We start from the raw sequence: 13250 nt of genomic DNA, 5'->3' as shown, positions 1-13250 counted from the left end.
GAATAGATTTTTTTCCTGCAACTTGTATAGATGTAAAAGGCAGTTTGGAAAAAAAAACAAAAAAAAAAGAACAAAAAAAAAAGGCAGTTTGCTCTGAAGATTCACTGATCATAAACTACCACTAGGAAAAACGATGTTTGTTTTCACTTAATTAAGGAAATATAGTGAAAAAACCAGGAGGTTCCATTTTATCCCAGAACTAACTAAAATGAATAAAATTGACGAACAGTGGTGTTGAGGGTGCGTGTTGAGCAGACACACTTGTGGTTTTTTTGGTGACAATTTAATTTCTCCGCTTAAACAGTTGAACATCTGCTGCATACAAGGTCTTGAAGAGGTTCTGGCAGATGTTTCGTGAGCACTTGCAACATGCTAGATGCTGGTGATGAATGAAACGGCATCCAGGCCCCACAGGCTCCTTTGGTGTGGTGGGGAGACTGAAAAGAAAACAAGACATTTCAAGGGCCATTTTGCCTTAATTCCTCCTCTTGTGGCTCAGGCTACCTGGCCTGGGTCCTCAAGGCCTACCTTTGTGTGATCACAGGATCCTCCTCAGGGGGTATAGTCTAATGTAAAGGTATGACTGAGGTATGTATAGCTAGCATTTGATGAAGTAGCAAATGTGGACTTGGAGGAGGGGCGTTTGGGAATCCTGAGGAGGACAAGTTAGATCTGGCAGGGCTGGGGCTTCAGCAAAGGCTTGCCTTGCTGTCTCCTGCTCATTTCTGGCTGAAGTTCAGCCTGCCTGCAAAGCTTCTTTTTATGAGCACAGGCCATTTGATGCTCTGCCCGCTTTCCCACTTGCCTTTTTGGCCTGCCCCTGCAACTAAGATCCTGGCTCCAGGGACTCTGTGTTGGGCTCTGTCCATCCCTTGAGACACTACACGGACTCTTGCCAGCCACATATCCATAACTGCTTGGTGGTGGTGATTTGTTTGGCCAGGACTGGTGGACATCGGGTACTTGATGACCTGAATGCAACATAGAGAGAGAATAGCCAGAGAAACGCCTATGTGTGTACTAACTCAGATGATGAGTATGTGGGGAAGCCATAGGTGCCCTTTGGCCACTTTAGCTTTGCATACTCCCATGAGATATTGACAGTATTGTGCCCACCTGGCTGGAGTTGTGACTTGCTGAGGCTCATAGGTAGTCAGTATGGCGATGGATACCAGGGGGCAGAGTTTCCTCTCCATTTTTCTGGACCTGCAGAACCCCTTGGTATGAGCTTCTGGGCAGTGTGGCAGGTTTTATCTTACACATTTGTTGAAATGATCACTGAACAAAGCAGAACAGTTGTCTCCTACCAAGAGGCAGAGGATCTTAGTCCTTCAGGAGACAGGAGCTTTCCCTTCATTTTCATGATCCTGATTTTGAAGAAACCTCTTTCTCTTTTCTTTCCTAAGTCAGTTTGAAGATGTCCAGAGTCAAAGAGCTCACCCCTTTTGTTTCCACACAGTGTGACCCATGTTGGGCAGGAGTTTTAGAACTGATCTCAAGGCTTCCTCCCTCTGCTTTTATTCACTGGTCCCACTTTTGTCCTTGGACATTTCCTGGGAGCCCAACACTGTCTGCTGTTTGTGTGGGGATGAGGTAGGAGGGTCTTTGAGGGGATGGACTGGAACTGAGATGAGTAGGTGGGGAGAGTGTCCAGGTGTCCATAATCTGGGCTATTGTCTTATCTCTGGCTCCCTGAGTAGCTCATCCTTCCTAGGCCCCCGATGTCTTCACAGCCACTGGGAGGAACAGCTGACCGAGGGTAGCTCACTCAGGCTCCTGCTTGCCATGTTTAGGTGAGGATATCAGTGTTACATTTCCCAAAAGCCATGATTTGTTGTTAGTAGTAGGATAACAGGCTGAGTGACCACCCTCCCATTAGCGACCTCCAGTGAAGGTCCCTCCCCCTGGGCCCAGGACCTACATGACCAGCACTGATAAGTGCCCTCTGATTCCTCTGCAGGAGCTGATTGACCTCAAGATGCTTCAGTGCAAGAGAGTTGTCAATGGTGAGTACAGTTCTGATCCCAGGATTGTGTGGCACCTGGTCAGGCCCAAGCAGCACCAACTACTCCTGCCCTTGCGTGGAGTGACAGTGTCCTGCCAGTGTGCTCCTTGCCTGGCTGTGTCATTTTGTGGATAGTGTCCTCCTTTGACAGCAGTCACTACTCTCCAGAGACCCTGACAAAGACCAAATATAAAATAGGCTGAGAATACCTTCCACCCACAGGCTTGCTGGCATAGACAGTGACAGGTTTCATAGTAGAGGAGGGACCCTAAAAGCCTTGGGCTTGGCCAGCTTCAGCATTGTTCCTGACTCTGCTACTCCCTAGCTGTGTGACTTTGGGCAAGTCACAATGACTTCTCTGCCTCCATTTCTTCAGCTGTTAAGATGAAAATCAAAACCCCTGCTTTACTTAAATCATATGGTTGAAGTGAAAATCAAATAAGATAAGGTACATGTAAGTACTTTGCAGATAGAAGTGGTTGTGCTAAATTGTGGTTTTGCTTATGTTTTATTGATGAAGCTGATTCTGTTTTGATTAGAGTTGTGGTATTGTTTGAGGTTTTTGAAATGTATACCCATTTTTGAAATCTTAATATCAGAAGTTGTGACTCATTATGTCTTTGTTTTAGATTTCTATTTTTTTGTTACAAAAATTTCATTTTTACAGAACCATATAGCCTAGAAAATGAAAATGCCCATAATTTCATATTTGAAGAGGTAATCATGAGGAGGAATAATATATATTTTTTACACGTTTAGTAAAGCATGTATGTAAAAATAGAGAATGTTTCTGTATATGCTTTCCCTTGGGATCATGCTCTGCAAGTTTTGCCCCTTACTTTTTTACTAGAACCTTTCCCCATGTCAGTACCTGTAGATAATTATGTCAGACTTGATTTCATCAGTGTTTTAATGGGAGTTTCCAGTATTTTGCTGTTAAAAATAAAGCTGTATAAACACAGTAAGTTTTTGCAGTTCTTCTCTCAGACTTCTTTGCTAGTTAAAAGCCTGCGCTGTTGGAATTTACTTCAATTGCCTCTCCCAACATGTCATCACCTTTACCCTACGTTTTTAACCTAATCTGTTTAGTGCTGAGTTGATAATAACTGCTTCCATTTCTGGAAATGCCTTACGTGTATTAAAGATCTCATTCATTTCTCAAAATAAATGCACAAGGTAGGCATAATCTCCCGTCTGCCACATTGGATCTCTTTGATGTGCCCGTCATCTTTGAGAGCTAATAATGGTAGTACCTACTATAGAGCTGTATTTTGAGCAGCATATAAAATTCTTATTATTTACAACAATTATGTTCTATTAGGTTGCATCGAACAACAAATTAGCAAATACTGAACCATTGCTTTTAGGGGAAATACAGGATTAAGTTTGTGCAAGCATCTGGTCACAGCATTTTCACTAACATCAGTACATAACCTTGTTTTATATGTGTTTCTATTTTAACATTGAACTCACAGACTTCAGTTCTCTAATTTCATGTTTGAACAGAGGTTGTTTAACGTGTATTTTCTCTGTAAGGCATCTCTGAGCCTTCTTGTGCTTTGGAGCACGAGATAACACTTTAGCACTGTGCTTGGGGCCATTTTCAACAGCGGAATTAACAAAAGGCCCACAAATGCAGAAATATGTGACGTTAAATATACCGCCATAAGGACACTTATTTACAGTATAAGACCTTAGCTGGAAATGCACACATCAGGGGACTGACTTTTTTTGCAGTTCTACATTAGTCTGTGAATGACCATGAAAATGCCATGAGTATTGATTTTGGGGTTACAGATACATTTTAGCAATCAGGCAAATTTGGAAGTACGTAAGTACACATAATGAGGGTTGACTGTAATAGAGTGAATCTCCACTCACAGTACATGGTAAATAATTAAGAAACAGCAACTTTACTGAACTTCAGAGTGACATCTGGGAAAATTTGGGCCAAGGCTAAAACATAGACAAGGTTCCATGTATGCACATTTTTTTCCAGTCTTTTAAAAATTACAAAATGTAAATACTACACCAAGGAAGTGCATAAAACACAAGCATGCAGTATAACAAATAACTGTAAAGCAGCCAGCTGTAACTAACCATCCCCTAGATCGAGGAATAGACCATCATTAGCACCTCAGAAGCTTCCAGGTGCTCACTGATTTCTTTAAAGAATTATGTATTTCCAGCATCCATTTCTCCCCTTCAGAGTGATTTTTTTGCTGTGTTTTCTCCCAGGGATTAGGCTAGGTTGAACTTGCTTCTTCATTGGGTGGCCCTGTGTGTTTGTGTTTTCTTGCAGAGGTGCTCAGCACAGTGGACTTTGTCGCCCCTGATGAACGAGTCGTCTTCCGCACCTGCGAAAGAGAGCAGAGCAGGGTTGTTTTCCAGATGGTATGAGATTCCAGGGGCTGAGCACCCTCCCAAGGGTTATGCATCCTTAAATGCCTGGGCGCTGTTGCATAGTAGTGGTTTCCTGAGACTGCTTTAATGTTTTTCAAAGATTTGTTCATGAGTGTTTATGTTGTCAGAGAGAGTTTAAGGAAGTCAAGTTAGAGCACTCTGTTACATGCCTCCAGTGTCAAATATAATTTCCTTAGCTGTTGGAATTGTTTTTTTGGCATGACTTATATATTTTTACCTGCTAGGATTGGTTATTCAGTTCATGTTCTTTGTTTTTGTATAGTCTGTATATACTTCCCATAGAAAGAAAATTAGGTTTCCTCAAGACTAGTTGATTTATGTTTGGCTTGTAATGACTCCATAGCACTCTTCTCTCACTTTTTCACAAATAGGTTCTGTATGACGTTTAAGTTTTTATTTTTATCTTATTTTATTTTATTTATTTTAAAGATTTTATTTATTTATTCATGAGAGACACACAGAGAGAGAGAGAGAGACAGACAGACAGACAGACAGAGAGAGGCAGAGACACAGGCAAAGGGTGAAGCAGGCTCCATGCAGGGAGCCCGACGTGAGACTCGATCCTGGGACTCCAGGATCACGCCTTGGGCTGAAGGCAGGCGCTAAACTGCTGAGCCACCCAGGCTGCCCCAGATGTTTAAGTTTTTAAACTTAACAATGGGTAGACATATGATAAAGCAAATATAGCAAAAATATTAATTGTAGAATATAAGTGGTGAGTATATGAATATATGTTCACTATATAATTTTGTCAACTTTTTTTTGTATTAGAAAATAATCACAGCATTGAGGACGTTTTCTAGGCCTTCCAGGTCCAATTTTTACCTCTGATAGTGAGCTAGTCCAATGGCCTGGCTGTTTAAGAGGATGACAGGCAGACTCTACTTGCTGAAGTGTGCGTGCACATGGAGTGCATAGATGTGTTTGTCTATGCATCTGTGCATGTATACTTGTGTCAGGGATGGTGATTGATGCAGTCTCTTTTGTTCCCAGGGGACCTCAGATGCAGATCGAGCCCTTGCTGTGGCTAAACTTGTGTAAGTTCTGTCTTTGGGACTGCCTTTTCCTCTCCTATGGGCTGTGAAACTTTACTGTTTTGGTGACCTTGGAGGTGACCATCCTTTTGTCTCTTAGCTCTTTACCTTCTCTTTCCAAATTAAGAGTCTCTGTTGTTTTTTGTTTTTCTCTGTTTTTGGCATCTGAGGGCTGGCCTGGGACTCATGTGTACCAACAGTACCCAGATTCCAGATAACCTCTGTTCAGGCAACTATTTTTTAGTATTTATTCATGAAGCTCCCTTTCCAGGGTTTCTTATGACTATGAGCCCTAACATTTTGAGGCTCATGAAGTGTAGATAAGGTTTACTGCTGCCTAGATTAATGAAGGCAGGAGAGTACGTGGTTAGGAGATGGGCTTTAGAGTTAGGCAGACCTGGGTTGGAATTCTGAGTTGCTGCTTGCTGAGATTCCAGGGGCTGAGCACCCTCCCAAGGGTTATTTGATCTTAGATAAGTTGCCTAATCATACTTTAACCAAGGGAACTTAGTTTCCTTATCTATGAAATGAGATCAATAGTACTACCTACCTCTGTCTTTATAGGTGACGGTAGATGAAATAATGCACATAAATGTCTTCACAGTAATGTGGCACATAGTGAGTAATTAATGTTAGTTATTATTATTAAGTGAAATGATGGTGAGAAGGAACTTAGGCATTAGCTACAGATTGTTAACTGTCTACATACCAGAAGATGGGCTAAGGGTCCTTGCCACAAAATCGTTGGAGTAAGCCAACCGTATAGCCCAGCAAACAAAGGCAGTCTTGTAACTTCTCCTAGAACCAGTGTTCTGGAAAGGGCTCTATGTGTTGACAAATAGCTTGTACTACCCCAATCAGAACTGGAACTCTGAGATCAAATTCAGTGTGGCCGTCACTTGGTATTTGGATTATCTGATATAATTCCCAAGTAGCAAAGTCCTCTACAACTAGCCCATTGTAGATGTTTGAGCGCAATATGCTCTTCCTCTTGAACTCTGCTCAAGGAAGGCAGTTCTACCTTTCAGAGACCAGTTCTTTTTTTTTAAATATTTTATTTATTTATTCATGAGAGACACAGAGAGAAAGAGGCAGAGACACAGGCAGAGGGAGAAGCAGGCTCCCTGCGGGGAGCCCGAGGTGGGACTCGATCCCGGGTTTCCAGGATCACACCCTGGGCTGAAGGCAGGCGCTAAACCATTGAGCCACCCAGGCTGCCCTCAGAGACCAGCTTTTCACCTTCTGTCTCTGAGGGTTGGTATGTTTAATATGGCCAGGAACATGGGAAGAGGTTTATGAGCACAGATCCATGCCTTTGACTCTAAATTCTCTCCTCAAGTTGGATATTTATTATCTTTTCTACTTCATGTTTTTCCAGGGAAAATGATGTGGCTGGTATTGATGTAAACATGGGCTGTCCAAAAGAGTATTCCACCAAGGTAAACTGATTTCTTTATATGCCTTACAAATATAGAGTACAGAGTAGTAGTGACTAACAAGACATTACCTGACTCTGGAGTAGATCCTATACTAGATGGGGAAAATGCTCAAAAGGATATTATTAGGTCAACTGGCAAAATTGGAATATGGAGCATAGCAGAATAGCTACAAATATTGTATCAGGGCAGCCCCGGTGGCTCAGCGGTTTAGTGCTGCCTTCAGCCCAGGGTGTGATCCTGGAAACCCGGGATTGAGTCCCACATCGGGCTCCCAGCAGGGAGCCTGCTTCTCCCACTGCCTGTGTCTCTGCCTCTCTCTGTGTGTGTGTGTGTGTCTCTCATGCATAAATAAGTAAAATCTTTTTAAAAAATTGTATCAATATGTTTATGAAATTGATAACTCTGGTTTTGTAAAAATATTTCTTTTTTTTTTAAGATTTTATTTTTTTAAATTTTAAATTGTATTGAGAGAGAGAAGGAGGGGCAGAGGGAGAGGGAGTGAGCGAATCCCAAGTAGTCTCCATGCCCAGCCTGGAGCCCAAAGTGAGGCTCGATGTCATGACCCTGAGATCATGACATGAGCTAAAATCAAGAGTCGGATGCTTAACCGACTGAGACACCCAGGCACCTCGCCCCTAAAGATTTTATTTTTAAGTAACCTCTACATACCCAGTATGGGTTTCAAACTCACAATTCTGGGATTGGAGTTGCATGCTCTACAGACTCAGCCAGGGAGAAGCCCCAAGAGTATCTCTATTAGAAAATACACACAAATATTTACATGTAAAGGGCTATGATACAATGATCAGTAACTTACCTGCAAGTGGTTCAGGACAAACTTTATTTACATGCACATGCACACATAAACACACATAAAGCACTCATGCCTGAGTAATTAATGATGTAAATGTTAAAAGGAAAAAATGTGAACATTGCTTTGGTTTTTCATGAAAAAAACCAAGATGTACATTAAAAAAAGAAAAAGAGGATGCAGTATATGTGTGCCCGTTGTCATATCATAAAATCAGACCACAGTGCTAGGGCAGTTCAGAAAATGGAGTGGAAAGGCAGCCCTTAATATCTTAATAGGGAAATGTGGTCCTCGATGAGGAGATTTGGGACCCTAAAGGCAGAGGAAGTGGTACAAGCAGGGGCCTGGAGGCCAATATGAGATAGAGGCAGAGAGCCTTGGTTTGACCAGAGCTGGGGAGTAGAAGACGAAGAGGAAACCGGAGCACAGGATTGAAAATCTTGGTTAGGACCAGGTTAGCTGAATGTGGACTTTTGATATTTCTGGCCTTTTGGCACAGAGAAGGCATGTGATCAGAAACTTTATTCCCCAGGGGAAACCAGTGTTACTAGTTTCTTGTGTGTCTTTCCAAATATATTCTGTGATAGAAATACTTAGAAATACTAATTTGAAAGCCATGTCTGGTACATTTGAGTGGAAATTGGGCTAGAGGTAAGGACACAGGTTTAGGAGATGAGTGTCCTGGGTGCACTGGGGAGATCAGGGATGGAGAGAGGAGAAGTGAAACACAGAATTTGATAGGACTTGGCAATTGACTGGACTGGGTGTGGGAAGGTGAGGTGAGTATTTGGTAGAGGGAGGAAAGACCAGTAGCCAGGAGAACAGTTTGTCTTCAATGTGATTGGGACTGCTGGAGGAAAAGCATGTTTGGGACAGATAACAAGGACAGCTTGGGGTTGGCTGCATGTGAGGCCCCAGAGGGAGTTCTGTGGGGCTGCCGCTGGGAAACTTATCACAGGGTATGCAGTCATAATCTGCATTGTAGACATAGCAGATGTCCCCCTGGTTCCCCTGCCCAGAGTCAGCCACTCTGTTCCCAGGAGTTTAGTGGCTTGAGAACTTTGGCTTTAGGCCAGGAGGTAAAAGATTACTTGAGGGAAAGGCTCTTTTGGATGCTTGAAAACCATAGGGCCTACTTCAAGGAATTATGGAAGTTTAAAATTGTCTATGAGGAGTTGAAAACTTGGGACCTTGTTTTGCTGTCTTCTAATTACTCCTTTATGCTCTGAGATAATATAAAGCATAGAGCCTAAATTATTGGCATTATTTCCCTGATATATGTAGAATGAAAAAGCAGGGAGCCAAATTAGATAAGATGTACCACCATCTGTATATGAGGGATAGGGAATGAATATTTATATATATTTACATTTCTCTTCATAGAATATTTTTGGAAAGACTCACAAGAAACTAGTGTTTTCCCTAGGGAAGGTAACCAAGTTTTTATTTGGTTTGGCATGAGGAATAAATTCCCATTGTAGGGGTGCTCCTCAAAATAACTAACAACTGGCACAGCACTGGTCCTGGCCAGTCAGAACAGATACGTACTAGTATGCTATACCAGTATATACCACCTGAATAGCGATGGTTAAAAAATTGAAGCCTTATAAAAAGCATAAATTGAAAAGTTTTCCATTTCTCAGGGAAGAAGAGTTCTTATTTTTACCCTTTTGAACCTTTAAAATTTTTAATGTGTTATGTATTCAAAAAAGCAAATAAATAAGTTAAATAGAAAGGAAGGAAGGAAGGAAATACTCATTGACAAAGCTATTGTTGTGGGAGGGCTGGATTTTAGATCATGTGATTCCACAAGGCAGGGCTGGATTGTGTGTCGGGTGGATAGACGGAGCCAGGATAAGTGGCTGGGACTCTCTTAAGGCTTCTAAGGTTTGTATCTGTAGCCAAGGTAGGCCAGGGCTGGTAGCTCCTCTGCCCTTTCCATTTTCCTCTGAAATGCAGACTCAGGCTGGCCGAGTCTGCGGGTGGTTCAGGTTCTCTGATTCTAATCTATCATCCTTAAATATGAAATTAAACTGTAATAAGCAAACTTCAAACTTCTGAGCATATCCTATGAGCATTCATTAGATCGCAGTCTAAATACTGACAAGGGATTTATTTATTAGATTTGTTTTTTTTTTCCTTCACCTCATTTTTAACAAGTTCAGCTTTGTTAACATCCTCCTCTTTGCTGATTATTAAAGTAATTCATACCATTGCCCAGAACTTAGGTGATATAGAAAAGTAAAAAAAAAGACCAATCATCAATAACCCCGCCATCAAGAGACAACTATTGTTAATGTCAAGATTTAAGTGGCTCTGCAGGTTGTTGGTTTTCATCAGCTGGGGCTTTTGCTAGAGTTTGATGTTGGTCTGGAGCATTGTTGCTAGCAAGGAAGAAGAGCCTGGACAAGGTTTGCAGGTTATGTTCCTCTAAGTGGCTTTGCTGGCAGTGATGGTACTAAAACAAGTGTTGGTAGGGTAGGACGAAGGTGCATTGGATCTCATTCCAAAGGGAGAATGATTCATTGCTTTCTTAAGGGGTTGCCATATTGTGGGGTTTAGTTTATTAAGACTCTGAGACCTTGAGTAAGGAATGGGCATTCCTAAAAAACAATTTTTGTGGGACCCACTTGCTGATAGATCTGTGGGTTTTGCTAAGAGGATCAGAGTGATGAGTTTTAGAATTTATCAAACTCTGATCCCTGACATTGTGGGCATGGATGCTGCTACTTTCCTGCTTGACTAGAAGTGCCAATTGCCAGGGAACCTTGGTCTCTTGCCTGTGAGTGCTGGGGCGATGCCAGGTTGCCACACCGTGGGGATGGACCACCCTCCTCCAGCCATAAGAAGACCCTCTGTGTGCTTTTTCCTTAGGGAGGAATGGGAGCTGCTCTGCTATCAGACCCTGACAAGATTGAGAAGGTAAGTCCTGCAGGAGTGAAAGCAGAGGTCTTAAACATGTCTGTGAATAGAGATGTCTGGAACAACCTTCCCCCGACCAATGCCCCCTTCCCCCAAGATTAGTGAATCAGTTACTCAGTTACTCTACCTGGAGTCTGGAAGTTTTTTTTTTTTTTAAAGATTTATTTATTTGAGAGAGAGAATGAGTGAGAGTGCATGATTGGGAAGGGCAGAGGGAGAGAGAGAGAATCTGAAGCAGATTCTGCTGAGTGCAGAGAGATAGTGGCTTGATCCCACAACCCCGAGATCACAACGTGAACTGAAACCAGGAGTCAGTCACTTAACCAACTGTGCCACCCAGGCACCCTCCCCCTCCCATATTTTTATTTATTTTATTTTAGTTTATTTTTTAAAGACTTAATTTATTTATTCATGAGAGACACAGAGAGAGAGAGGCAGAGACACAGGCAGAGGGAGAAGCAGGCTCCATGCGGGGAGCCCGATGCGGGACTCGATCCCAGGACCCCGGGATCACGACCTGAGCCAAAGACAGACGCCCAATCCCTGAGCCATCCAAGTGCTCCCCCTTCCCACCTTTTTAAGGTAAGCTCTGTGCCAACATGAGGGTTGAACTCATGACCCCGAGATCCAAAGTCATTCGCTCTACTGACTGAGTCAGCCAGGTGCCCCCCTGGAGTCTGGAAAAGTTTTGAAAGGCTACCCAGTGATTGTGACATACAGCTAGATTTGGGAACATCTGAGAGAGCATACAAGAGCCTTGGAGTTCCTCAAAAGTCCAAGGCTTAGGGACAGGTCACCTGAGAGCCAGGTAGCTTGAGGAGTCATTTAGAGCCTCCTGTGTATGGCCTGTTCTCTCTTCTGAGGAGATTATGAGAGCATAGGCCAGGATACCCATGGATTGTGGACAGACTCAATGGCAGTGGGGGTGGGATGGCCTCTCCCAGGGGGCTTGCTGAGAGCAGCTGTGGGTCCCCTGAGTCTGTCATCAGCCTTTGAGAGTCAGGCCAGTGTCATCTGAGGTGAGCTGAAGTTGGTCCCCTCGGGTCCCCTTCCCTTGGTGATTCCAAAGGCCAGGTTTATAAGGCACTGTCGACAGGTTGGCATTGCTGCCCAGTGTTGTGAGCTGCCAAGGCCTGTAAGGGTGACATTTCTGCAGCACCATTTATACCTTTAACTTTTTCTCAGTCCACCAGCTCTCTTCTTGTTGCTCTTCTTAGTTCCTTTGTTTTCATTCTCCATTCCCACTTCCCTGTCTGGGCTTTAAGCCTCCAAGTGCCTCGCATAGGCTAGAGCAACTTGGAATAAGGCACTACCAAGAAAAGCTGCCATTTCTTGTGCTGGCTGCTGTATTGCAGCTCAGCCATGTATATTCCTCAGCCCCACTGTCTTTGGGATATTGGAAGACCAGTGTGTTGATGGGCTTGGTGCTTTTTCATTTTTCCCATGTGTAGATAGGGATATATATATATATATATACACACACACACACACACACACACACACATAGGCACATTATATATATTATATGTAACTGTATATAATAATATATGTGTATCACATATTATATGATGATTACATATATAATGTGCTTATGTATGCATGTATATATATTCAGTTTATTCCTCAAGCCTCTTGAAGTAGACAGGGGAGGCATTTGTTATGTTAATATGATTAAGAATAATAAAACTGAAGCACAGAGAGATAAAAATAATTTGCTCAAGATTATGTAGCAAATAAATAGCAGGCAGAGCCAAGGCTAGAGCCATGATCTTGGGACCCCTAGCCCAGTATCAGTTGCACCCTCTTGATGGTATCTCAGTTTAACGGTGCCTGGGTATAGTTTATAAGTGTCTAGCTACGGGTCAGTAGACATCTGGATTTAGGAACCTCCAGTCAGACATCTCTGCAGAATGGAGTGGATTTGGACAACTGTGGATGTTCAGCTCATCACCACACTTAGGGGAGAGGCCCCAGTGTTAGGTGGTTTTGCTTTACAGCATGTGCCCACAGACATTACCCTATCCTCCAGCCTCCTGGCTGCTCCCTCCCATACTGTTGGCTCTGTCTTCTCCACTGCACCTCTTTGGAAAAGGCACATTTCATACATGAGACAGCAGAGTTACACTGCTCAGTTTATTCCATTCCTTTTCTGTTTGGTGGGGTGGTTGGATGGGCTGGGTTGGCTAGTGGTTGTGGTTTGCCTCATGGAGGGGAGGTTGTAGGCTTCCACAACAAAGCCAGATGGGACCCAAGAGTAGTGGGCTGGATTAGATACAGGTTCAAACTCAGCTGGCAGACTTGGGGACCTGGGTGAGAGTTTTGTGAGTTCTTCCAGGCTGGTGTTTTAGGTCCATGGTTCTGTCTCTGGGAGCATTTCAGGATGACCTGCAGCATTTTTTCAAAACAAAGATACTTGTTTGGGTGATGAAGAATTTTGGAAATAGGTAGTGGTGATGGTTATATAACATTGCAAATATAATTAATGCCACTGAATCATACACTTAAAAATGGCTAAAATGGGAAATTTTATGTTATATATATTTGATGATGATGATGATAATAATAATAATAAAGGATTCTAAAGGATTTTATCTGTTGAGAATTCTGTATACTCT

At 42.7% G+C, this 13250-nt stretch overlaps 1 protein-coding gene across 8 annotated transcripts in view; it reads left to right on the top strand.

The window, feature by feature from the left end:
• DUS2 (dihydrouridine synthase 2) overlaps positions 1-13250 on the top strand; it is a 50255-nt gene that overhangs the window by 22686 nt on the left and 14319 nt on the right. For 4 of the 8 annotated variants that reach the window (XM_025426606.3, XM_025426607.3, XM_049109657.1 and 1 more), the window contains 5 exons: positions 1961-2006; positions 4308-4399; positions 5423-5466; positions 6842-6902; positions 10588-10635. In XM_025426606.3, coding sequence (XP_025282391.1) covers positions 1961-2006; positions 4308-4399; positions 5423-5466; positions 6842-6902; positions 10588-10635 — 291 coding nt within the window. Of the gene's footprint in view, positions 1-304; positions 589-1769; positions 1794-1960; positions 2007-4307; positions 4400-5422; positions 5467-6841; positions 6903-10587; positions 10636-13250 lie in introns of those variants that run through there. The other 4 variants (XM_049109659.1, XM_049109660.1, XM_025426610.3 and 1 more) reach the window with 4 other exon arrangements.

Source organism: Canis lupus, chromosome 5 (genome assembly GCF_003254725.2).
Source record: "Canis lupus dingo isolate Sandy chromosome 5, ASM325472v2, whole genome shotgun sequence".
NCBI classification, from domain to species: Eukaryota; Metazoa; Chordata; class Mammalia; order Carnivora; family Canidae; genus Canis; species Canis lupus.
Note: the sequence above shows the minus strand (reverse complement) of the source record. Positions and strands in the feature narration are given on the sequence as shown.